This window comes from Hipposideros armiger, unplaced genomic scaffold (genome assembly GCF_001890085.2).
Source record: "Hipposideros armiger isolate ML-2016 unplaced genomic scaffold, ASM189008v1 scaffold_26, whole genome shotgun sequence".
In the NCBI taxonomy this organism is placed as follows: Eukaryota; Metazoa; Chordata; class Mammalia; order Chiroptera; family Hipposideridae; genus Hipposideros; species Hipposideros armiger.
The window spans coordinates 4,986,726-5,013,104 of record NW_017731376.1 but is presented as its reverse complement, the minus strand read 5'-3'; the positions used below and the strand labels follow the sequence as shown (position 1 = coordinate 5,013,104).

Below are 26,379 nucleotides of genomic sequence, written 5' to 3'. Positions count from 1 at the left end.
CAGGAATAGTTTTTCATATTAGAATCACCCAAAGGAAAGGAACTATTATATACTCAATCTACTCTGCCTTTCTCTCCCCAAACAGCCTGTTAAACACTGCAAGCACATGTCCTATGTGTTCAGAAAAATTAAACTCTGCTCAACTGAAAAAAATCTCAGACTGTACCCAGTACCTGCGCACAGAGGTGGAGCAGTGAGTGGAACGTGCAGGTAAGTGCCAGACCATCCGATCACCTCCCCAGGGCACAGAGCGCACAGCTTTACAGTTTATATTCACAATGGGCTCCTTTTAGTGCATCATGGCACTTTGTCGGATTTGAACAATCTAATAAAACCTTTTTTTTTTTTTTAATGCTAAAATGCCGGTTATGCAGTCTCCATAGTGACAAAGATTATTTGGCCAAGTAGCATCATGGATTCTGAGTAGACTGTATTTTGTCATGAAATGTTTGGTAGAATTCACCAGTGAAGCCATCTGGTCCTGGACTTTTGTTTGACAGATTTTTGATTACTGATTCAATTGCCTAATAATTGGTCTATTCAGATTTTCTGTTTCTTCATGATTCAGTTTTGGTAGGTTGTATATTTCTAGGAATGACTCCATTTCTTCTAGGTTGTCCCAATGTTGACATTTAATTGTTCATAGTAGTCTCTTAAGGTACTTTGTATTCCTGTGGTATCAGCTGTAATGTCTTTCCTTTGACTTCTGATTTTGAGTCCTCTCTTTTTCTTGGTGAGTCTAGCTAAAAATTTGTCTATTTTATTTAGAAAAAAGCAGCTCTTGGTTTCATTTACCTTTTTTAGTCTCATTTATTTCTGCTCTGGTCTTTATTTCCTTCCTTCTAACTTTGGACTTGGCTTTTTCTCCTTTTTCTAGTAACTTGAGGTGTAAAGTTAGGTTGTTTGAGATCTTGTTTCTTAATGTAGGCAAGAGCAGTTCTAAGGGAAAATCCTAGTGATAAATGCCTACATAAGTTTTAGTATGTTGTGTTTCCATTTTCATTTGTCTCAAGGTATTTATTTCTCTGATTTCTTCTTTGACCTATTGGTTCCTTCAGTGGCATGGTGTTGAGTCATATTTGTAATTTTCCAATTTTCTTCTTGTAACTGATTTCTAGTTTCATACTGTTGTGGTCAGGAAAGATGCTTGATGTGATTTCAGTCTTCTTAAACTTGGTAAGGATGTTTTGTGGTCTAATCTATGATCCATGCTAGAGAATGGTCCGTGTGTGACTGAGTATTCTGCTCCTTTATGGACTGTTCTCTAAATGTTGTGTCCATCTGGTCCAATGTGTCATTTAACTCCAGTGTTTTCTCATTTTCTGTCTGGATGGTCTATCCATTGCTGACAGTGGGGTATTGAAGGTTCTCTATTATTGTATTGCTGTTTCTCCTTTTGGGTCTGTTAATATTTGCTTTATATAATACATGCTCCTATGTTGGGTACATAAATATTTATAAATGTTATATCCTCTGATGGATTCACCCCTTTATCACATAATGACCTGCTTTGTCTCATGTTATGGTCTTTGTTTTAAAGTATTTTGTCTGATATAAATACAGCTACTCCAGCTTTCTTTTGGTTTCTACTACCATGGAATATCTTTTTCCATTCCTTCACTTTCAGTCTGTATGTGTCCTTAAAGCTGAGTGAATCTCTTATAGGCAGCATATAGTTGGATACTGTTTTCTTATCCATTCGGCTACTCTGCTTTTGATCATAGAATTTAGTCCATTTAAAGTAATAATTGCTATGTATGGACTTACTGCTAGTTTGTTTTCTGGCTGTTCTGTAATTCCTTTTTTCTCTTGCTCTCTTCTTTTGTGATTTGATGATTTCTCTAGTGGTATCCTTAGATTCCTTTCTCTTTATCTTTTGTGTCATCTACTATACTATAGGTTTTTGCTTTGTGGATACCATGAGGTTTACATGAACCATAAGTCTATTTTAAGTTAATAAGAACTTAAGTGCAAATGCATTCTAAAGCTCTACATTTTGTTTCCTTTCCAACACATACTTTTTTTTTTTGGTTGTCACGATTTACATCTTTTTTATCTTGTGGTGTATCCATTAACAAACTATTGTTAGTTATTTTTACTATTTTTGTCTTTTAACCTTCATACTAGATCTGTAAGTGATCAACCCACCACCATCACATTAGGTTATTCTGCATTTATATATTTACCTCTCCCATTGCAATTTACACTTTCATGTTTTCCTGTTATTAGTGCCCTATCATTTTGGCTTAAAGAAGTTGTCTTAACATGTAAGGCTGGTCTAGTGGTTATGAACTCCTTTAGCTTTTCCTTGTGTGGAAGATTCTTCCCTCTATTTCTGAAGAACGGCTTTGCTAAGTATTCTTGGTTGGCATTTTCTTTTCTTTCAGCACTTTGAATTTATCGTGCCACTTCTTCGGCCTGAAAAGTTTCCCTGAAAAATCTGTTAAGTCTTACATACTTATGTGGAATCTCTCGTATTTAACAAGTTGTTTTTCTTTTGCTTCTTTTAATAGTCTCTGTCTTTGACTTTTGGCAATTCAATTATAATGTGTCTTGGTGTGGGTCTCTTTCCGTTCATCTTATTTGGAACTCTCTGGCTTCCTGGATCTGGATGTCTTGTTACCTTCCCAGGTTAGGGAAGTTTTCAGCCATTATTTATTCAAATAAGATTTGTGCCCTTCTTTCTTTCTTCTCCTTTGGGACCCCTATAATGCAAATATTGGTCTGCTTGATGTTGTCCCCTAAGTTCATTAAGCTGTAATCATTCTATTTCTGCTCTGATTGGATGAGTTCCACTGCCCTGTCTTTGAGTTTGCTGATCCTTTCTTCTGTGTCATTTAGTCTTCTATTGAACCCCTCTATTACATTTTTCAGTTACATTCTTCAGCTCTGTCATTTGTTTGGTACTTTCTTATATTTTGTCTCTTTATTGAAATCCCCCCTTTGTTTATACATTGTTCTCCTGACCAGGGTGAGCATCTTTATGACAATTAATTTGAACTCTTTATCAAATAAATCACTTATCTCCATTTTCTTAAGTTATTTTTCTGACGTTTTATCTTGTTTTTTCATTTGATACACCCTTTGTTTCATTTTCCTTGACTGTGTTGGTGTCTATGCATTAGATAAAAACAGCCGTTCCCAGTCTTGGAGTGGTCTCTTGTAGGGAATGAGCCTTATTCAGCCCTGCCCTATATCTTGGTCATCTCTCAAACCTTTGTGATTTTCCTAAGTAGCCTTCTTTGTTTTTGAGGCTCTCAGTAGGGACCTGTCAGTGTCCCAAATAGGAGGATCTCAGTCAGCACCTAAATGCAGGCTGATTGAAAGCTGGACCCTCAGGCCACAGCTATTAAGCTAAGCAAACAGACCTCCATGAAAGACTAGGCTTGTGTCTGCTGCCTCTGTGTTGAGCCCTTGGAGGGAGGGCAGATTCCAAACACCTTCCATTACAATCCAGGGGGACCAATGAAAATAAGCCCTGAATTTAAAAGGTGTCCCCCTGGAAAATGGCAGCAAAAACTAGAGCACCAGAGTTGTACATGAAGCTCCTTTCTGGGAGATACCAGCGTCCTTGGAGGAGGCAGAGGGAGAGTATGAAGATGGTGCCTGCTAGCCTCTGCAGACTCTGGAAGAGAACTTCCTTTGGCCCCCAGATGTATGTTAAATTGCAAGCCTGTTTCTCAGGCTGTCACTTTTAAGATAAACAAACAGGCCTTTTTCACAGACTGACTGGAGGCATTTCAGCTTGTTGCCTCTGTGCTGGACCCTGGGGAATTAGCCAAGGTGGGTCCATGTAATCCCATTGAGAACTGTTTCTTTGTTGTAGGTCTTGTGGATACAAGGCCAGTTGACTTTCAAAGCTAGATGTTTGGGGGCCCATCTCTCCGGTGGAAGTCTTAAAACTCGGGGTGCTGGCTGTAGGGTCCAAAACCTTTTGTTCCCCAGGGAGAAACTGGGAGTTGTGTGCCAGGGGTGGGGTTTATGGAGAGATTGTCTCAGACTTTTCTGCCCATTTCAATATGAGTTTTTTTCTCATTTACCTGATGTGTAGGTGTCATTTGGCTAGATCCTCCATTTCTTTCAGAGGAAATTGTTTCATATGTATTGTAGATTAGCTGTGTCTGTGGGAGAAGGTAGTTTAGGAGCCTCCTATGTTGCCATCTTGAACCAGAATGTATCTTCATTCACAATTTCTCTGGGTCAGTAGTGTAAGCATTGGTTTAGTGGGTCTTCTGTTCAGGGTCTCACAAGGCTGGAGTCTGAGCTGCAATTTCATCTGAGGCTCAAATTCTTCAGCCTATTTGTTGCTAGAATTCTAGTCTTTATGGTCAGAGAACTGAGGCTCTAAGCAGCTAGAGGCAGCCCTCAGTTTCTTGATACATGATGCACCCTACAACATGGACTGTGCTTCTTCACGTGCAGCATAGAAGAGTCTCCTCCAAGGCTCTGACGTTCAAGGCTTTCCATGGAGCTTATATGCAGATTTTGGGACAATCTCCTTTCCAGGATATTCTTTCACGTTTCAGTTCTGGCAGTCCCAAACTCTGTTCTGACTCTTCAAGTTAGTAAGACTATGATTTCACTGTTTTAAGTTCTCCAGTAGCACTCGATACTTCATGGATCTGCCTTCAGGTTAAAAGCCATACAAAAATCTTACCCAGTAGAGTTCTTTTCATTCAAGAGTTGACACCTTTCTAATTTCTACTTGCTCTTGGTTGCTCTAGTTAGTTATAAATTGAGGAAAGAATATATTACCTGTGGGAGGATTAATTTGCAATTCTGCCACTTCCAAAAGTAGAACTTTGTGTTTTAAATAATTCTACATAGACTCTTGGAGTTTACCTCTGCGATAAGTAGCCTTAGACCATGGTATCATAGCAACTTGCAGATATGCCTCCGTGAGTTATGATTTTACACCTTTTGCAAAAGTCACTATAAGTATTTTATCATGTAATGAATATTGGTTGAAACTACTGTTTACTGACTCCTTTTAGACAAGGAACCCTTAACAAGCATTTAGTTTCAGGAAAGTTTTTTCTCTATAGATTGTTGAGCACTTACCTTGTATTTTCTCATTCTTCCCAATAAGATGGCTATTATCATCCTCACTTTATGGTGGAGGTTCAACAGCTTAGCTTGCCCACAGTTTTAGTCAGTTGCAAGGTCAAGACTGAATGAAACTCAATGCTGACTACAAACTGAAGATTTCTAACTTGAATGTAGTGTTCCAGCTCCCCAGTACAGAAATGAGCAAAAATTTCTTTGTATACTTGGTTTTATTACTAAATGACAGTTGTTACTTGAAAACCTTCTCTAAAGGAATGTGGGTTTTTTTGTTTTTGCTTTTTTTTTTTTTTTAAATCCTCTCTAGATATGATGTTCCTGACAATATAGCATTTTTCCACAGGAGGCTGTTTTTAGCGCTGGTGGATTTAGAGATGGTCCCTCCTGGATACAGAAAAAAACACAAAGGTGACCTTTCCAGCTCTCCACTTTCAACTTCTGTAGAGTGACAAAATGGTAACCATTGCTGTTTGTTACACTTCGTATATTTTCTCTTCAAAGTCTTACATATTATATGCTTTGCACTGTTAATAGTAACCTATGACATATTTTGAAATACCTCCTTTAAAATAAAATTGTTAACTAGATATTTGTTATGTTTTTCTGGAGACAGAAAGGAAGGTAGCTTTGAAGCACATTGTGAAGTTTGGGCAGCACAGATGTTAAGTGTTGAAAGTTTGAAATCAGAAGTGTATACAAATCAAGGCTACACAGCAGTATCAGTCCTAGAACAAATACCAGAAATCACTAGATAATCAAATATTTGAAAGAATGAAACTATAAGCTTATAGTCATCATATAGTCCTGAGTCATTCATTACATTGCATACTGTGGAATCCCTGTCACAAAATTAAATCATTTGACTTCCCCTGAAGATATACATTATTTAGAATCTTCCCCAAGATGGCTGGAGTGTTCCTTCCCCATATTAAACATCCCCCATGCATCTCATACACAACATCCTTTTCCTACATCGTTATATGCTTCCTTGCCATCCAAGGCCCATGTTACCAAAGTCTGAGCAGCTACCAGAAATGAGGGATGTAGCCTAACTTTGAATGTATCAGATGATAGGATTTTACAGTATGGCCACCAGCATCCTGAGCACTAGATAGAGTACCTAGAAGCCGAGGGTAGACTCCAAAATGCCAATAATGTGTGTCCACATGCACGATGCCTCGGCCTTACAAAGGGATACAAGTCATTATCATTAAACTCACCCACAAGCCCTTTTTTTCACTGTAGGCATGTTACAAGGATATAGGAATAGGAGCCACAGGTACTTGTGATCTGTGATGGTAGTTACAGCCTTAGACGTTCACTCCTGTGCATAACTGTACCAGAACTTATTTATATTCCTTGTTAATGAATTGCCAAAACTTAACAAGATTAAGGATATCATGAAGTAGCTTGTTATACATTATAAAATGGCCAAGATTCAATGGATCTCAAAAAAAAATAAAAATAAAAAAGCAAGTATGCAGTTTTATGATATGTGGTGGCTCCAACAGATTCAACCCCAACACAGATCCTTTAGATTCATATCCAAACTGCTGTGGAACCACCAACTCCTACCTAACATTAACCTCAGCCATACACCTCATCGCCACGAGGGCCTCTGAGAGGAAGCAAATAGACCCAAGTTGTCATCCTCATTTTAAAGAGCACATTTATAGTCTCTGTTTCTAAAAGATTTTATCTTATATGCAAATTATGCCAATCATGTTGTGTAGAACATTTACAATTAAAATCATAGTGAACGAGTAAAGGACACAAATCAATTGTCCTGGCTACAGGGATAGGGTAGTCCCTTTAATGGGGTGTACAGAGCAAGTAGGCAGACCTGACTTGCATATCCAAAAGCAATAGGGATGGAAGAAAATGCATCAGAAACTCATGCTCACCCCACTATTCAGGTGAGGCAGTCCTCACCCAAGGAAATCTTCACTGAAGCAGACATTCAAGCTGGGCTTTAACAAACAGAGGGTCCTGGCTCAACAGGCAAAGGCTGCGGGCAATGTTTGGTTCCCATAGTGAACTTCCATCTACATGAAAGACATTTTCATGTGGTAAATACACTTAAATGTCTTAAAAACTTTGTCTCACCTCTGAAACAAGACTCTCAGTTCCTTAGAGGTAGGGAGTAGTATCCTGATTTTACATTCCTTTTAGCACAAACCTCAGAGCATTTACTGACAAGATTAAAAAATAGCTAAATACCTACATTCCAGGCTAGCTCCACAGCCTCAGGGCCACTCAACCAGTACAGATACAATCTAAGGTCCCAGGTTTGTGGAATCTGTCACAGGACAGAACCGGATCTCCCAGGGACAAAGTAAACAAAAGCCAGTGTTCACTTGTCCCAAGCCAGAGTGAGGCTGAGAGCCTGACCTAGCTGAGGCCCTACTGGAAGGACAAGAATGTCTGGAAATCCTCTGCATACCCTGTGGAAGAGGCCTCACCATGGGCTTCTAGCACAGCACTCACAACTGTAATGAATTTGGAATTCAATAATGCAATTCAAGTTCTGACTCTTCAACTGCCACAGTTATGTTTCACACAACTGGTTAGTAAGTAAAATTAATGTTTTTTATCTAATCGTTTGCAAATTAATAACATACCAACATAATATTTTACTGTACAAGATGAGAGTCTTTAAAAATTTTTACATGTAGCATGTGGAACATTTTTATTCCTAATTTATATTTTGCAAGATATCTGACAATGTGCAAAGAATACCCAGTTCTAGGTGGTGATTGTTTTTTGTATATGATTTATTTACAAAATTTCACCACATAGTAATAGTAACTACCTTTAAAAAAAAAATCAGTTATTGGTCCTATAAAGGACATTAGGATAAATTGTTACGCTTACAAAAGTTGCCTTAATGCTACCATTCTCAGGCATATCATTGTTAAATAAAATCTGATTCCAAAGCCCACATGTAGTTAGTTTCTAGTCTGATTATACAAAGTCATTTTGAAGCACAATCTGATTAGATTGACAGGGGACAGTGGAGGACTCAAGCAGTCCTATCAACCTCTATAAGAGGTGTACATTAGCCTACTGGTTACATCCTTCTAGCTGTACCACCATTTATTTATAATGGGACCACTCGGTCGCCCCATTATACTACAACATGGTTCCTTTGGGAAGAAAAAAGGCATTCTCAAGACCAGCTAGACTGGTCAGCAGGGTGAGTAGAAAGTGACTGTCAGTACTGAAAAATGATTTCATTTCTTTGAACTTTTTCCTTTTCCTTTTCTGGACTCCGTATCTTTTTCAGATTTTGAAGGCTTTGAAGATTTCATCTTTTTCTGTTGGGAGGGAAAGATGCACAAAATAGTTAATAACTGTGTTTTTGAGTACACGAGATAGGTTCATCTCCACAACAAATCAAATCTTTACCTACAACTTAATAAAGAAGAAAGGTTGCAAGCACCAGATCTTGAACTACTGCTCCCCGCAATGAGTTTACTTTTTAAAGAAGCAATTGGGCTAGTTGTTGCCTTTAAAAGATAACAGTAAAAACTGAAAAGCTATTTAGAATCTAGAACTAAGATATATTCCTTATGAATGGAATTTCTTGGATTTAGAACATAGGTATATTTAGGAGAGACAAAATAAGCAAAAGATAATTCATAAGTAAGGTAATGTTTTCATGAAAATTTTCCTTTCAGTTTTAGAGTCTAAACACGTTCAGTTTGAGGAGGAGAGGAAAGGAGACAACCTCTTACGTCTACACAGGACTAGATACAGAGAGCTACACTGGTGAAGGTGTTCCTCCCCCAGCATATACAAATCAGAAACCTGGAGGGAGGGGGGCACAGCAAGAATGGTGCCCTCACGACAGAGGACGGCACAGACTACATGCCTTGCCTCAGCCAATGGAAAGCAGTGGGCTGGTGCCATAGACGATTTTAATCTGTCCTAGCAAAAGACAGGATGTTTTGCTCGGAGATACATCTACAGGCAGTTCAAAACACAAATAACAGAAAGGAGAAATGGTTTCACTGAAAATGCTTTTCTTGATTGTGCTGTGAAAATGTGTGTTTGAGTAAAGCATACACCAATGAGCAAGTTAAAAAAAAAAATTGTACTTTTTCTAACAGAGCATATGATGACTGATTTTTCTTGCTATTTGGCTCTTCTGTTATAAGAAGCTGACTGTTTATAAAAATGAAATCTATACCTTCTCCACCCTCAACTATGATAAACAAAAAAAAAATACTTTCACAGCCAAACTCTACTTGCTAAACAGGCCCTGAATAATTTCTGAAGGCATGTTATACACAAGAAAACAAATTATTTGGAGGAAGTATCGTAACTTCTCTCTGTAGCTTAAAATACTACCTTGATCATAGTATCAGTTTCCATAGCGTCTTGATCTTTCTCATCAGATTGAGAATCATCTTCATTTAACTCTTCATTATATTCATAATCCAGTGCTGGGCCTGTGCTGTGTCTGGATGTCTTTACTGTCTGAAGTGAATATGGAGTAAGGTGGACTTCCTTATTGTAAGCTCTTGTAAAGGCTGCTTTCACCTAAAGGAAATAGGGTTTTTTTAAAAAAAGTAAGTGCCAAATAATCCTTTTGAACTCTGTAGGCCTAAAGGCTTTGAAAGACTCTGGAAGCCTCTTGAAACCGTTTGCAAAATATTTATGCATATACATGTAAAAATATATATATATATATATATATATATATATATAAATAAATAAAATATATATATGTAAAAACATATCTATAAAATATATATAAAATGAAGTGTGATCAAATAGTGAATGTTTAAATAAAAAAATTTATTATAGTAAAAGACACATTGCTATTAACCCCCCCACACACACACACTTCAAAGATACTTATCCCACCGTGTTTGCCATTTTCTGAAGCAGTTCTGGAAGTCCTCTGTTGTCAGTGTCTTTAGTTGTGCTATCGTGGCTGCCTTGATGTCCTGAATCATTTTGACTTTGGACAAAAGCCAGAAGTTTCATGGTGCCAGATCCAGTGAATAAGGTGGATGATGACACACCGTATGTTTTTATTTGACAGAAATGTCCTTGTACTAGAAGTGATGTGTGACATGGAGTGTTGTCATGATGGAGGATGATTTGCAGCACACTTTAAAACACACCTTCTCTCAACCGTAGCTCACACCCGACTGACTGCACTGAACAAGTTACTAAGGTTCAACACGCTGCTTCCCATATTGAAGATCCCTGCCTTTCCATTGGATGGCACTCGGCAGGGGCATTCACTGTAGTTTGTGATCACAATGGAAAGGCTCTGTGTCACACATTGCTTCTGGTATGGCAACTTCTGTCAAATAAAAACATTACTTTGTGTCATCCACCTTATTCACTGGACCTGTGCCGTGCAACTTCTGGTTCTTCCCCAAAGTCAAAATGACCATGAAAGTTAAACATTTTGAATCAATTCAGGACATCAAGGCAGCCACGACAGCACAACTAAAGACATCATGAAAGAGGACTTCCAAAACTGCTTCAGAAAGTGGCAAGAATGATAGGATGTGTGTTTGAAGAGAGGGGGAATATTTTGAGGGGGATTAATGGTGATGTCTCTCTTACTGTAATAATTTTTTTAAAACTTAAACATTCTCTGTATTTTTTGATCACGCCTTTGTGTGTGTGTACTTTTCTATGGAAAAGTTCCATATTTTTCATGATTTTCATAATAGAGCACATGACTCAAAAGGAATCAGTATTTGGAAACTTCAGGCAGACAAAAAAGTCAATTTACCTATTCATTGCTCTCCTCAGTTCCACAATGTGATAAGCAAAGCTAGTTAGTGCTTCAATAAATCAAGAAAGGCTCACAATAATGTACAACTTAAAGCTGGCTTTTAATCACAAAATCCATAAATTATCTTCACAACAATAATAGTGGTTACTTCAGTATACTAAGAAATTTGAAAAGCCTTAACATCGAGCTTCTAATAATTGCAGAATTAATCCATGAGTTCTAACTCTGGGTGTGTCTTGTGAGAATTTACCCATAACCATTGATTCAGGTCAAAATTCTAGAGAAGGCAAGCCACAGAGAAGGTGTCTTCTAAAATGGCACCAAATAAACAGGCACAAGAATGAGGTATTAGATATTACATATTCATATTATGTCACGTTAGCTTTTTCATGCTCATTATATAAAGAAAGGGGACACATTATTAACAGATTGTCCAACTGGAATACATACTGAATCTACATATTAGGCAGACTAAGTATAAAAATCCTCAGCCAGTAAACACTTTCTTTTCCTAACGCATTACTTCACTTTTACCTCCCCATGCTCACCCGCCCACCCTTACTTATAAGTGATACATTTATATTTAGTCCTCAGATTTCATGTCTTGCTTTTCCACTTAGCATAAAGGAATGATAACCACACACATTGTAAAGTCAAATCCAGAGGTCTTTTCTTAATATTGTACTCCAATAGTACATTTGGAAAGCATAGTCTATAAGAAGCGAAAAACACTGAAGGAAAAAAATTACACCTTTTTAAAGTATTTAAAACACCTCTGAAGCACTCCCAGTACAAACCTGGTAATTACAAAATGATGGTGACCCTGTGGGTTACACAGTTTACCTTGGGATCCAGCTTGGAGAAGGGACTAGGTTTGCCTCCCCAGCTGCTAATTTCCATGATATTCTCAAAGTCTTCTTTCATCAAATAATATGCGTCCATAAAAGCAACAACATCCTGTATTCCTTCTACCCCTTGCGAGGTCAAGGGCTGTACAAGTGCATCCCTTATATGTGACAGATAATCCATATTTATAGTCCTTTTGCTGGAGTAAGTCCTTAAACCAAAACAAAAGAGACACACCTGTCGTCAATGGCAAACTGCCAACTCAAGTCACAGTGTACACACCAACACTGAGTTAATCAGGTGGAGTGCAATCCACTTTTCATAGCACTCCGTGGAATGCCTACTATTTTACAGTAGGTGTCGGGAAAACCTAATGCTACCTCGCCAGACTAATGGACACACACCAACCAATGAGCTCAAAGGGGATTTTCTACTTACCTGGATCACAGAATGAAGACACAAATGGAGGTTCTAAGGCCCAGGCCACAGCAGTGTTTCTATGTGCTCATACTTCTTATAGCCAAAGATGACTCATTCCAAGGTTCAAAATATTCAAAGCATCACCAAAGGCAGTGAGATTTCCTACTTGGAGGGCCATGGCCACTTTCTACATGATGGTTTATAACACCTTTTGGTTTCTGATCATAACATACAGAATTACATACGAATGCTCTCACATTTCCTAGTACTGTCACTGGAAGTTTTTTAGTTCTACAGCAGCGTTTCCCCTGAAACAAAGGAACTGTAGAGAATGTTCCTGGAGAACCACACTGGCCAGGGACAGACCTAGAAACAGTCTGATTTGCTGAGAACTAGAATGCTATCACGAAATGTCTGGTTTTCTTTATCCTTAAATGCTGTCACTTAAAGACAAAACGGCTGAACAAAACAGTATTTCCAGTGCCACCACCCTAAATCTTTCCAACCCAGCTGCCTCCATCTTCAAACCATGCAATTATATATATGTGTGTGTGCTTCAAACAAGAGACCTCAACAGCTTGGTTTCAGAAACCACTTTAAAATTAGAAAAAGAAATGAAAAGTCCCTTTAAAAATTACCTATGGGTCCTGGTCCTGCCTTCAGGTAACCTAGTGTCTGAATCATAAGAACCCACATAGTTCTCCTGATCAGAAATCTAGAACCTTGCCCCACAATGGTTTTATTACCTAGGCAGAATTCAAAAATCTCTTTTAAATTCACCCATTTCATCTGGATTCTGTCTCCCAGAATGAAGCACACTAGTCCTTACAGACAAGATGAGCCCATAAGCCACGTGCCCAAGACAATCATGAAACCTTTCTGAAATTATTCTCTTCTAATTTCTTACCTTCTAGTAGAATCACAGAGCATTAAATCTGCGATTTAAATCTGTGAAAAGTCTAAAGGTATCATCTAATTTACCTAAATCAAGGGTTCTTAACCTCAGAAATCTATAATTCCCTTAAAATTATATTTTCTGCATTAGTGCATTTTGGGGGGAATAAAGATCAAAGCTTTCAGAGTTTCAAAAACATCTATAACCAAAATAAGGTTAAGAACTAATAAAATCACACTTCCGCTTTTAAAGGTAGAGAAACTGTGGCCTATAAAAATTCAGTGACTTAATCGGGGTTTAAAAGTAGGAAGATCTTAATTTACTTGAATAATTGTGAAACTCACCCTGCATGTCCTTGGTGATGACAGTGTCCTGTACACGATTCATTAAGAAACATTTATTGAGCAATTTTATGTGCTAGATGAGTAAGCCTCAGTTCCTACCACCAGAAACGTTCAGTCTAATGGGAGAAGGGGACATAACGCTAGGACGGCCATAACACATGGAAGTCCAGTGTTCAATCAACATCTGCAGGCGTACAGTGGGGGCATCAAAGACAGACAGCCTTCGGGCAGAGCGAAGCACGGCCTTTAAAAAGCAGTGGGCAGGGAGACAGCTGAGAGAGACAGGCCCCCAACTTGACCAGTGAGAAGAGCAGTGGGGAAAAGCAGCCTTTTCCAGCTCCCAGAGGCTGCCTGCATTCCTTAGTCATGGTGCCTTTTTCCACCTTCAAAGCTGGCAATGTAGCATCTTCAAATTGCTCTCTCTGACTGACATTGCTGCCTCACGTTTTAAAAATAAAACGCCTTGTAATTACATGGGGCCCACCCAGATAATACAGGATAATCTTGCCATCTTGAGGTGGGAATAAATTTGTTGTTTTAAGCCATTAAATTTTGGTAATCTGTTATAGCAGCAACAGAAAACTAATATAAGTGTGACAATAAAAGATTCTTGCCATAGGCTAGGAAGAGGGAACATAGTAGGAAGAATTTACAGGAACAGAAGAAAGAACTCAGTTCTGCTTTAACCAGAAGTTAAGGCTGGATCAAATATTAATATTCCCTTCAGGGACAAGAAGGGGAAACAGACTGCCTGAAGCAGTTCGTCATGGGTAAAAATAAATTCCTATAGTTCACTCAATATTTGCGTGCATGCGCATTTTCTGAGTTTCTAAGCTTTAACAAAATTGCACCAAATAACAAGAACTTTTGAACTTCCTTAAACTTCTCCAAGGACACTGGTTTTCAATCATCTGAGTGTCCACCTCCTGTTATAAGCTAAACTCTATTCCCACCCCAAACTAGGTCAGTTTACTACTAGGATAGATAAAACCTAGTTCATTTATTTAAACAGTTCCCTTTTCTGATTAAGTTATTCTAAAGCTGAGATGTTACATGTGCCTACTAGTAATAGACATAGTCATAATAATAATAAATATAGCACTACCTCAGATTTATATAGTTGTAAAATTTATCTTACAAGCGTTATAATGATTATGGATAATAAAAGTCAGGCCCACAAAACAAAAAGAACTTACTCAGGATCATTTATCTACTTAGCAATAAAATAAAAACTGAAATATAGCTCTTCTGACTCATGCTATCCTTAATGGATAAAGGCTCAATACGCCACGCTGATAAAATCCCACAGATGGGGTAATACCACTTACCTGAGACTCATATGCAATGCTAGGTCCTGAACAATACGATCATGTTTGCCTGTGGACGAGTGCTTGCCCAACCAGCTTGGGAAGGTGGGAAACTGCCTCATGTTACCCCGCATTAACTCTCCAGGCAGAACACTGGCATAAATGGCCTGAAAAGAAATCGGTTGTGGTCCACAATTGAAATTCAGTACAAAGTTGCTTCCTTAGCAGCTACTGGCTTCCAAGCAGTCTCTGGAAAATTAAGCAACACTGTCCCCAGTACCTAATTCCAGGGCAGTCAGGTCTCTGTTCAGATCTGCGGTATGGGAAACTTGTCCCAAGAAGACAACTGATTATGGTAAACGCCTTGGTCCAAAACATGTATGGGGGCCGGCTGAGTGGCACGATGGTTAAGAGCTGGCTTGGGACGCCAGAGGGCCCCAGTTCGGATCCTACATATTAGGGCCAGTGACACTGCCCTCTACAGCTAAGATGCTGAACAACAGCTCAACCTGGAGCTGGGCTGCCATGAGTCACCGGCGACGGCGTGGGCTGCAGTCCCTGTGGCAGTGGGTTGCCATGAGCTACCGTGTGTAGCCAGCAGCCAGCATGAGCGGCCAGCAGCCGCAGTGAGCGGCAGTCCAGAAGCCGGCGACTGATCTGCCTCGCCCGGGAAGAGCACAGTGATAGTGCCAACTTGGGCCAGTGAAGCAACGTCCTCCACAACTAGACTGAAGAACAAAAGGACAGCAACTTGTCTGTTCCCCTTCCCCCAATTCCCCAGTGCTGTTCCCATCCCCCTAATTCCCCAATAAAAAAAAATCTTAAAAAAAACACAAAAACAAAAAAACAAAACAAAACATGGATGGCCCGCAGATCATCTTGCCACCTCAGGCTCTTCAACCAACTGGTCTCAACATACCAGCTACCTTGTGGATGCCAAGGTCACAGAAAACTCTGTTTAAGAGGAATCTGATTGTCTTTAACATAAGCTATTGATATAGCATAGGTGGATCAAAGTGTGGAAAGTCCAAGTACAGAATCAAGTAAACTGACACTTGAGAAGAGTGAAAAAAGGTATCCTTGGGCATCTTCTATATCCATGGTTTTCACTTTTTTAAAGGCTGGAATTCCATATAAATTTGTATCCTGCTTTATTGCATATTCTCTCATATGCATTTTTTCATATCGGATAATCTTTACAAATAATTTTAAAGGTGGCATAATGCTCCAGTCAAGAGGGTTTACCATAATCATTCTCCTGGTGCTAGATACAGCGGTTCTCAACCTTCCTGATGCCGCGACCCCTTAATACAGTTCCTCATGTTGTGGTGATCCCCAACCATAAAATTATTTTTGTTGCTACTCTATAATGGTAATTTTGCTACTGTTATGAATCGTAATGTAAATATCTTTTTGTTTTCCAACGGTCTTAGGCGACCCCTGTGAAAGGGTCATTCGACCCCCAAACGGGTCGCTAACTACAGGTTGAGAACCGCTGTGCTAGATAGAAATGGAGATTCTGTCCAATTTTTTGCCATCAGAACTAATGCTTTAGGTAATATTTTTTCACATTAAGCCTTTTCTGTTTAAAATGACTTCTTTAAGATAAATTCTCAAAGGTACAATTATTAGGTTAAAAAAATGAACACTTAAAACATAAGAGAAAGAATTCTTTATATCCAGAATGAGCCTTTTTGTCTTTTGTTTTCAAACAGTATGTGGGTAGAATTAAGAGAAGAGTGAGCCTAACACTATATAAATATGCAAAACTCAAATAAGACTAAATAACACTCTTAATTACGAACATTTGCAAAATTCTATTTTGAGTAAAGTGCCCAATATAAAGCTGCCTCTTTACCAAGGAAGAAGAAAATTGGAATTCATGTATTAGAAAGTAGCTGCTGACCTGCCCTGGCTACATTTCTTCAAGAAGCTACTTAGTAACCATCTGGGAGAGCCAGGAATGACAAAAAAAAAGTGTGGATTCTTAAGGTAAAATAGACCAAGTGAGACTTTTGACTCGCATCTTAGTTATGAGACCAAAATCTAATGTTCCTATTTCTATATGTCCATTTACATAAAAACATTCTGAAGCACCGAAAAATAAGGCTAGATTATGAAACAGACAGCAGTGACAACAGACTGTTTTCATCTGTAACAGACTGTGTTTTTTGCCATAAGAGTCATAATGGTTATCTGGTATTTCAAATCATTACAGTAGCCAAAAGCTATTTTATTCAACTAAAGCAGTGTGCGCTTTAAGGACAGCCCCTCACTCACCTGTGTGGGCAGAAGACTCCAGTTTTGCCTACTCCGGATCTGACGGTCCACTAGGTCCCCATCACATATGCTATCTGCCGCTCTGCTTAAAAGCATCAAGTGCTTTTTCATGTCCCCTCTGCAGGACAAAAACCAGTCTGGATTACACCACTGTCCATACTGCCACCCCGCCGCCATTATCTGGCTTTCCAGTGCTGGGAGGGGACTAATTCTACCCCTCACGAGCTCTGAACACTCACCCTGCAGCTACAGGCTTCACATGTAAGTAGTTCTCCTGGACAAAGAGGGGTGCTATTGAATAATCATGAAAGAAGAGATCTGATTTGTCCACAAGTGACATGTGCGCAGTCTCTTCTCCGGCTACAAACACTTTCCGGGCAACATCAAATGGGCCCTAAAAAGAAAGAGGGACACACCTAGTAGAAGGGCCAATATCCAAACACTGACAGCACCAATGCTGGCAAAGATGTGGAGCAACAGGAACTCTCAGCACTGCTGGTGGGAATATAAAACGGTACAGTCACTTTGGAAGACAGCTGGCAGTTTCTCATAAAACTAAACATACTCTTAGCACACTATCCAGTAGTTGTGCTCCTTGATATTTACCCCAATGAATTAGAAACTTATATCACACAAAAAACCTGCACGGATGTTTATAGCAGTTCTATTCATAACTGCCAACACTTCAGTAGGTGAATGGGTAAATAAACTGAGATACTCTACACCTGGGGTCGGCAAACGGCGGCTCGCGAGCCACATGCGGCTCATTGGGTACCTACATGTGGCTCTGAAGTAAAATCGAAAATGAAAATAAAACTATCGTAGTTTCATTTATAAAATTTTTAAAGGATATTATTCACATAATGATGATTTCATTTGTTTTACGGCTCTCGAATTTTTAAATTGTTGTGAGGGACAGGACTGGATCTTCCGTCTCAAAAGTTTGCAGACCCCTGATCTAGACCATGCAATATTATTCAGCACTAAAAAGAAATGAGCTCTCAGCCATGAAAAAACATGGAGGAACCTTAAATGTGTATTACTAAGTGAAAGAAACCAGTGTGAAAAGATTACATAACTGTTATCAACTATATAACATTCCAAAAAGGTAAAACTATGGAGACAGTAAAGATTAGTGATTGCCTGGAGTTAGGGGAAGGGGAGGGATGGCTAGGCAGAGCACAGAGGATTTTTAGGGCAGTGAAACAATTCTGTATGCTACAATGGCAGATAAATGTCATTAGATTTTTCAAAACCCATAAAAGGTCCAACACCAAGAGTGAACCCTAATGTGAACTATGGACTTTGGGTGATACTGACAGGTCAGTGTAGGTTCATCAGTTGTAACAAACATCCCACTCTGGTGCAGTGTCCACAGTGCAGGAGGCTGTACGTGCATCGGGACGCGGAATATGGGAATCTGTACCTTCCTCTCGACTTTGCTGTGAACTAAAAATCACTCTTAAAAAGTTTATTAATTTAAAAAAAGGAGGGATAAAAAAAAATCACAGCTTTATCACTGGTCTAGTTGTAATAAATTCTGACTAGTGACTAGATGAAATAGAACAGATAAATCAATAAGACCTCTAGTTTCAGAGAGGTTATTAAACTATAAACCATTTAAAACATGATTCTGAACAGTTCCAAATCCATGAATGAAATCCATACATAAGGACTCTGGAAAAGCCCTTTTATAAGTATTGAAGCATGTATAATTTAAAACTACTTCTCAAAATTTACAATATACATCGACAGTCTTTGATGAAAATTTCACTTGAATTAGAAACACTTTTAGCAGCTGTCTATATCTCTTATTACAAATATCCAAAGGTTTGGCATGTGTGTCGGAACTACAGAACAAGAATGAACTAAGAAACGGAAATGTATTTTACCAGTTTGATATCCTTTTTGGCTCTATGAGAATCAGCCTTGGCCTGGTCATAGGTTAGTGCCTTACTCTGGGCACACCACATACTCAAATTGTGTAAAACCTAAAAGAATCACAAATAAGACACTGTCAAGATAGGGAAATACTGCCACACCCCAGCCCCAAAAGGTTGAAGGCATTAATTCAAAATAACCATCAATCATCACATAATAGATATATCTAATTTACCTGTCTGATATCTTGATTGGCTCCCAAAATTATTTCATTCATAGCTGGAGGGGGAATCTTTAAACCCTCTTTAAATGCAATAGACAGCATAGCACCCTAAAAATGACAAAGGAGAATCTTCAATAATTTTTTTTTTTAACTTACCAGCTATTTTAAAAATAGTTATCAGGTACTTTTAAAATTAACCCTTAAACAAATAGGATAGTGCAGTGGAGAAAAAAATTCCAAACATCATACCTTGATCTGTTCAACCCGAGGTCTTTGAAAACGAAGATCAAAACAATAATGAACCAAAGAGCGAATCTTGGGGTGATTTCTATCATTGCACATACAAATAATGGGAATTTTTGTATGTTTTATCAGACCAATTAATTCCTGAAAGGCAAATTTGCAACACAAAAATAATTTTTAAAAACACAAAAACAAAATACCACACAATGTATGCGTTTCAGGTTTTAAAAACCTCAGCAACATGCCTTAATTGCCATAAATATGCCAGCATGATAAATAGTTCTTTACAGTTAAAAACAACTACAAATCAACAATAAAACTGCAAAACACAATACTTTCATCACCTGAATTCCTCCCCTGTCCTCACTGCCTGCCATGCCGTCTACTTCATCCATGATGAGGGCGTGTTTCCTGCTTACCGAATGGGCTTCTTCACCTGACCCATGTGGAGACGCAATGGGGTGGGACAGAAACAAAATAACAGTTGTTCAAACACTGCTGCTTTATAAAAAATTATATAACATGTTTTAAACTGATAATATAGGTCCATGGTACAAAATTCAAAAGGTATAAGAGTATGCAGTGAAAAAACATTCTCCCTGCTACCCTTGCCACATAAGGGTACCCAGTTGCCCTCTCCAGAGGCAAACAGTATAAACAGATTCTTTTCAGAGATAGTATAGATATTAAAAACGTGAGCATAAAAATATACACCTTGGTTTGGTCATTTAATATATTTTTGCGATCTGTTCCTTATCTATAGATACAGAAATAACGTGTATCAGAATTCACTTAATCTCTATTAACATGTGAAGATGCTTTCAATCTTCTGCTATTATAAATCACACTAAATGAATATCCAAATGTATGTCATTTTGCATATGTACAAGCATTAATAACCCAGGAACTGGAATTTCTGGGTTAAAGGATAAGTGTAATTTAGCTTCAAGAAATACTGCCAGGTTGCTTTCCAGAGTTGTACCCATTTATACTCCCAGCAGGTGTAGGAGTGTTGTTTCATGGGCAACTTCTTTTTAACAACAATTTTCTACTGTTGAAAGTACCAAGACTTCAGGTGACAAGATGTGCAATGTGACTATGCAACGTAGCGTAGGTTCTACAGATTACGTTCTACAGATTACGTAGGTTCTACAGATTACGTTTACGTACGTTCTACAGATTACGTAGGTTCTACAGATTACGTAATTTGTAGGTTCTACAAATTACGTTTAGCCATAATTTGGACATCTTATTGTCCCCAGAGCTCTGGCCACACCAGACCACTAGATGCGATGTGCAACCCAGCGGTCCTTTCATGCTGTCTTCTTTTTCCCTACTACTCTTGCCTGAAATAACCTCTTCCACCCACAAACTGCTTTCCTCATTCTTCGAGGCCCTTCAAACAAATGTTGCCCTTTTATTGGTAGTTTTCCCCACTACCCCAGATAGAATCACTTCTTCATATACTTCTTTAGCACCTCACTCAGCACACTGTATTTCAGTGATTTTCTTTCCCTCTTCACAGGATTTGCCTGTGAACCTGCTAAAATCGTATGCAAAATACATAAATATGCCCACGTACGCATTTTTTAATTACATTCTCAGAAACCTCTAAGACCTGAAAAAAAGGTAACTATTGTCCTATAAGAGTTACATCAGAGGCTTTTCTTAGTCTCTCATTAGTCCCAGGATTTAGCAGAATGCCTGGCACATAGTAGTGTTAATATTGGTTACTGAACATTGAAACAAACTTGTTTTTCTTACAAAACCAAAGAAAACAGTTCAAAAGGCCACATACTTGAATAAAAGCCTTTGATGCTGGTATTATTGAGTGACTCCGCAATCACCTCCTTCAAACTGTTCTTACTCCGCGTATCACTTGCATTCAGTTCCACGTAGCTATATCCCAATTCCTAATCAAAATATTGTAAATCATTACTATCACAAATTAACTGCCCCCCCCCCAAAAAAAAAGAGAGTGAAGAAAATGGATAGCAAAATCACATAAGGAACCATGGGTAAAAAGATAAAAGTGTAACACTAACAGACTATGAGATTAACTATAATATGCCTCACAATAATAATTAGATTTTGAAAATATCACAGACATACATACCATATACACACAAACATACACAAGTTTGTTCTTAAAATCTCAGCTGATAAATCACTAACCTGGAAGAATATACTTAAGCAAATTTCCTAAGTTTGGTTCTTAAAGTCCTAAGCAGAATTAAATAGAACCATCCCAAGATTTCAGTGTCAGATACAGAATTACTGTATTATACCAAAAGGTAATTCTTGACTTTTCAAGATAAATAATAAAGTTAAATCATTCTTTGTCAAACTATCCCAATGTATAATCTTCCTCTCAAATCATGAAAAATTCAGTTATTCTATTTCTCCAAATTGATCATTATATCAATCATAAGGCATTATAAAATGCTTTAATTGAATTTCCCCCAAAAGTAATGACAATTATAAAAGGAGAAAAGAGTCGTGCATGGTAACAGTACATATATTCAGTACACAGAATTCTCACAAGAGTATATAAGATATACGTCTAATATATGGCTATTTATAAGACTCTATTATCTATAAAATAATGCACCTAAGGGTTTAGTATACTGCCTGGTACACAGGCAAATATTACCTACAATTATAATTACAAATATTAAAAAAAGAATGAAAATGACAAATACCCCCCCCAAACCAAATTCTAAATTCTAAAGGTTTGATTTCAGAACAGAATATACATAAAGGGTTAAAATATATATGAACACACACACACACGTGCGTGCATGTCCTACACACACCCACTCCTATATTACTTTTCCAGCTGCACTACAGCAGAACACCCACCTGACAAACCAGAGAGGCTGTGGTTGTTTTGCCAACACCTGGAGGGCCTGAGAGCAACGCTGCTTTAAAACTAGAGCCATCATCTTTGCCGGCAAATTTGCCAAACTTTGCTGCTAGGAAGAAAGAAGTTCCAGAGTGTTAGCCTGCAGGGCCTAACAGAGATTCTGGAATAACTGTGCATAACTTAGCATTGAAAGCAGTCCTCCATTTAGTTCTAAGTTTGCCGAATGTTTTCTACAAAGTACAAACAACAGTTTCTAGATAGTTTTCCAGTAGTAAAATTCTACTCCCTATATCACCTCCACCCAAAATAAAAAAACTAAAACTCATTAACTTTAAAACTCTGATTTAAACAATTTTATGACTTCCTCTCCTACAAAAGCCCAGGTCATGGGCAGACGACCTGGGCTCCAGTCCTAACTCCAGCACTCATCAGCTGGCAGGGCTGCAGAAGTGACTTCAGAAGTGACTTAGCCCCCTGGCCTGCTGCCTCCTTTGTAAAATGAGGGTAACAATAGTCACGTGCCTGGTAGGGGTGTTGTGAGAACAAGCGAGCTGAGCACAGGGTCTGCCGTGCCTCAATCAATGTTAACAAGCACAATCAGTCACATGATCACAAAATGAAAAAACGAATGAAAGATGAATTCATCCAAAAATGAATGGTCCGCAACCGTCCTGCAAAGCTCAGCTCTAGAGCATTCTTTCTCCCCTGATCACATGGGTGCCTCGCACATACAGGGTGCTCAACACCTACAGTCACTGAGAGAGACTTGAATCTACAGGCGTGGGAAAAGGCGTGTAGTCCACCTGGAGCCTCAGTCCTCTCCAGGCACACAAAGCACTTATCCCCCCTTTAAGGTGGATTTTATGAGGCTGTGGAAAAAGAGTGTCAACTTAAATCTAATGCTGTATCATTACAATTATATTATCTGTCAGAAATAAAATAAACTGGCATCATCAGCCAATGTCTAGTGACCACCTAGACATGAACAAACCAGTCACCGCTCTGGGAACTCGCTGTGACGCTCACTAAATCTGGCCTTATTCTTCTTCTTACACAGTCTCCCCCCCCAGGGCAGCGGTTGAAGCTCAAGAAAACACTACAACATTTATGACCTGAAATCTCTGCTCCAATAATATTTTGGACATTAAACATACATTGTGGGTGTTCATACTGCATGATAAATACAGAGCAAACAAGTGCAGAAACTAGAGAAGCTGAGGACCAGAAGGCCTACCAAAAGCCAACATGCCACCGTTTCTCTGTCAGCGTGCCTCAGCGTTTGTTCGCACCTTTCCCCCAGTCTCCCACGCTCACCTGTCTTCAGGTCTTGGCACATGTACTATCTCCCACTCAACACTCACCCCTCCCTTCACTGAGCCAACTCCGACTTGGTTTCCAAGTCTTAGCTTAGACACCCCTTCCTCCAGCATCCCACCCCTACCACACATCTCCACCCCCTTAACACCTTGTATTTACCCCCACCACAACAGCACTCAGCACTTTACATTTTAATGGCTGGTTCACGTATGCTCCCGCACTGACTGTGAGCTCCTTGAGGGTGACTGTGTTGTGTTCACAACAGCACCTCTGGGGTCTAGTACAGCACCTGGGCTCAGAGCCCGCTCTCAACAAATGCTTGCTGTGAGATGAATGAACCAACTATGAGACTTTCTCACATATGTGCATGATGACAGACACACACAGAAAGCAATGAAGCTGTACAATCACCGTGTTTCTTCTCTTCAGATGGCCTCTTGTGCCAGTTTTGGAGCCAGCGTAGGAGTTTGTTGGCACAGCTCTGTTCACCTTGCTGTCCAATTATGGTCTTGAGTGAGGTTGGCTTATATTTATCCACCCAGAGCAAATTTTCCACTTTGTTTGCACTGCTGTCATCAGCCAAATTCCTAGCCCGGCTGTCACCATTTGTCTCCGTGGCCACCTGCTCCTTGAAGGCCAGGCTTCTCGGACACATATTTGTTTCCTTTTTTACTGCATTTATAGAGCCGTCCATTTTGGGAGTCAGTCTGCTCTTTTTAGATTCTGATTCCTTTTTAACTGGACTAGTTTTTCTTTTTTCTTGGTCATTTTTTTGGGGTGTTCTTTGCAATTTGGATTTTTCTTTATGCATCTTAAAAATTGAAAACGTGAGAAAAAAAAGAAAGCTGGTGAGATAAAGAATTTCTGTCCTGCTAAATGTACTCTAGAGGGCACTCTGAGATATCCAAATGAGCTACCCAACCTGCGTTTGCCTTTTCACAATGGACCCTGCAGTTTGTGGAAATCAACACCTTCCAAACTTTATAAAAATTAGCAACTAACACTGAAAAGCACCCATATGCATTTTTTAAAGGCAAAAACATATATATATATATATATATATATATATATATATATATATATATATATATATATATATATATAAACAAATAATCCATTATCAGTTTGAAAAAAACAGGGTAAGGGATTAAGAGACTTTTCAGTTTTCTAACTAGTTAAAAGTTAATGCCTCCAAATAACTGTGTAGTGTCAGATGGGTACTAGACTTATCACTTTGTCAGTTATATAAATGTCTAACCACTGTGCTGCACACCTGAAACTGATATAATATTGTATGTCAACTGAAATTTAAACATGAAAAAATTTTTTTAAAAGTTAATGGCTCCACAAAAATTTGTACAAATGTTCACAGCATTATATTTTATATATTACTATTGTTATTTTATATTATACCCCCAAAACAGTAACAACTTAAATGTCCACCAATAGATGGAGAAACGAAATGCAGTATATCCACACCAAGGAATATTAATCACCAATAAAAAGGGGTGGAGTGGTGGTACATGCTTTGATGTAGGTGAACCTTGAAAACATTACACTAAGTAAAAGAAGGCAGACACAAAGGACTACATGTTGCACGATTCTTTTAAATGAAATGTCCAGAACAGGCAAATCCATAGACACAAAGTACAGGAGTGGATGTTGGGGGGTGGGTATGATAACTGACTGCTAATGGGCACAGGGTTTCTTTTGGGGGTGATGAAAATGTTCTGGAATTAGTAGTGATGGCTGCACAATCTTGTGAATATATTAAAACCACTCTTGTGTACGTCAAAAGGGTGAATTTTGTAGTGTGTAAATAATACCTAAATAATACATTTTGTGGTATGTGAATAGTAAGAAAAAAATTGGTGCCTCCTTACCAGTGAGTGGATGCTAAAATGAGAGGGTGAATGTTTGAGGAGAAACAAGATATTAGCATAGTCTTAAAGTATCTCCCCAAAATATTTATCAATTACAAGGGGAAAAGTAATCACTTTACTAGTGGAGAAACCTGGCAGACATCGATTTAACAAGTTATCAAGGTTAATATCTCCAATAATGAGATTACCAACATCATGTACATCTGATATATGAGGACACAATATCGTTTCTGTGGTATTCTTACCAAAACGGCATAACCTCAAGCTAATCATAAGAAAACATCAAAGTAAGCCAAACTGAGAGCCATTCTACAAAACAACTGACTAGGACTCATCAAACGTGTCAAAGTCATAAAAAGACAAGGAGCTGTCGTCATAGATTGGAGGAGACTAAGACACAACAACTAAATGCAGTGTGGGATCCTAGGACAGAAAACGGACAATAGGGGGAAAATGTGAAGCTTGACTGCCATGCCAGTTTAGTTGGCAGTATGGTTTCAATGTTAATTGCCTGGTTTTGATAACTGTACTATGGTTACCTAAGTTGTTAACATTAAGAAACACTGGGTGAAGGGCCAACCCAATTCATTCCCCAAGATTATTCTAACTGGAATAAATGGGCAGACCACCTCGCAGCTTGGGTAACAGAGCTGGGGACATTAAACTTGGCTACTGGCACCTGTGTCCTGCACTTGGGAAAGATCTGTACATAGTGAGAGTGAATGAAGCTAACACTAGGAGAAGACAGACAGAAACTGAAAGGGTCCTGAAAGCACTGTACTCTCTAGATCCTGTAATTCCTACAACAGACCCACCTTGCCCATAGTTTAGTTATGTGAACCATCATCCCTTTCTACTAAAGCTAATAAGGGCTGGGTTTCTGTCACAATTGATAAAGTCCTAATATAGTTCTACTTGAAAATGAATTTATCATGCTGATACCTATAATGTATCCTTTAAAGAACTCTTAAGCAATAACCTCTGTACCAAAGCACTGCCAAGAATATGGAAAACATGAAAAGTTGAATAAGTAGATATGGTAAGTG

At 38.7% G+C, this 26,379-nt stretch overlaps 2 protein-coding genes across 4 annotated transcripts in view; one reads left to right on the top strand and one right to left on the bottom strand.

Moving 5' to 3' along the window:
* Positions 1 to 5,651, top strand: part of WDR19 (WD repeat domain 19) — an 87,381-nt gene extending 81,730 nt beyond the window's left edge. The window contains exons 34-35 of the mRNA XM_019635995.1: positions 86 to 210; positions 5,408 to 5,651. Coding sequence (XP_019491540.1) covers positions 86 to 197 — 112 coding nt within the window. The 3' untranslated portion in view covers positions 198 to 210; positions 5,408 to 5,651. The remainder of the gene's footprint in view (positions 1 to 85; positions 211 to 5,407) is intronic.
* Positions 5,652 to 6,855: 1,204 nt separating this feature from the next.
* RFC1 (replication factor C subunit 1) overlaps positions 6,856 to 26,379 on the bottom strand; it is a 65,044-nt gene continuing 45,520 nt past the window's right edge. For 2 of the 3 annotated variants that reach the window (XM_019636003.1, XM_019636006.1), the window contains exons 13-25: positions 23,862 to 24,261; positions 22,130 to 22,242; positions 21,066 to 21,180; positions 19,612 to 19,703; positions 19,274 to 19,411; positions 19,037 to 19,132; positions 18,813 to 18,911; positions 17,160 to 17,314; positions 16,921 to 17,038; positions 14,662 to 14,807; positions 11,672 to 11,885; positions 9,418 to 9,609; positions 6,856 to 8,381 (exon numbers count right to left, since the gene is read on the bottom strand). In XM_019636003.1, coding sequence (XP_019491548.1) covers positions 8,298 to 8,381; positions 9,418 to 9,609; positions 11,672 to 11,885; positions 14,662 to 14,807; positions 16,921 to 17,038; positions 17,160 to 17,314; positions 18,813 to 18,911; positions 19,037 to 19,132; positions 19,274 to 19,411; positions 19,612 to 19,703; positions 21,066 to 21,180; positions 22,130 to 22,242; positions 23,862 to 24,261 — 1,962 coding nt within the window. In that variant the 3' untranslated portion in view covers positions 6,856 to 8,297. The remainder of the gene's footprint in view (positions 8,382 to 9,417; positions 9,610 to 11,671; positions 11,886 to 14,661; positions 14,808 to 16,920; positions 17,039 to 17,159; positions 17,315 to 18,812; positions 18,912 to 19,036; positions 19,133 to 19,273; positions 19,412 to 19,611; positions 19,704 to 21,065; positions 21,181 to 22,129; positions 22,243 to 23,861; positions 24,262 to 26,379) is intronic. The other variant, XM_019636005.1, reaches the window with a different exon arrangement.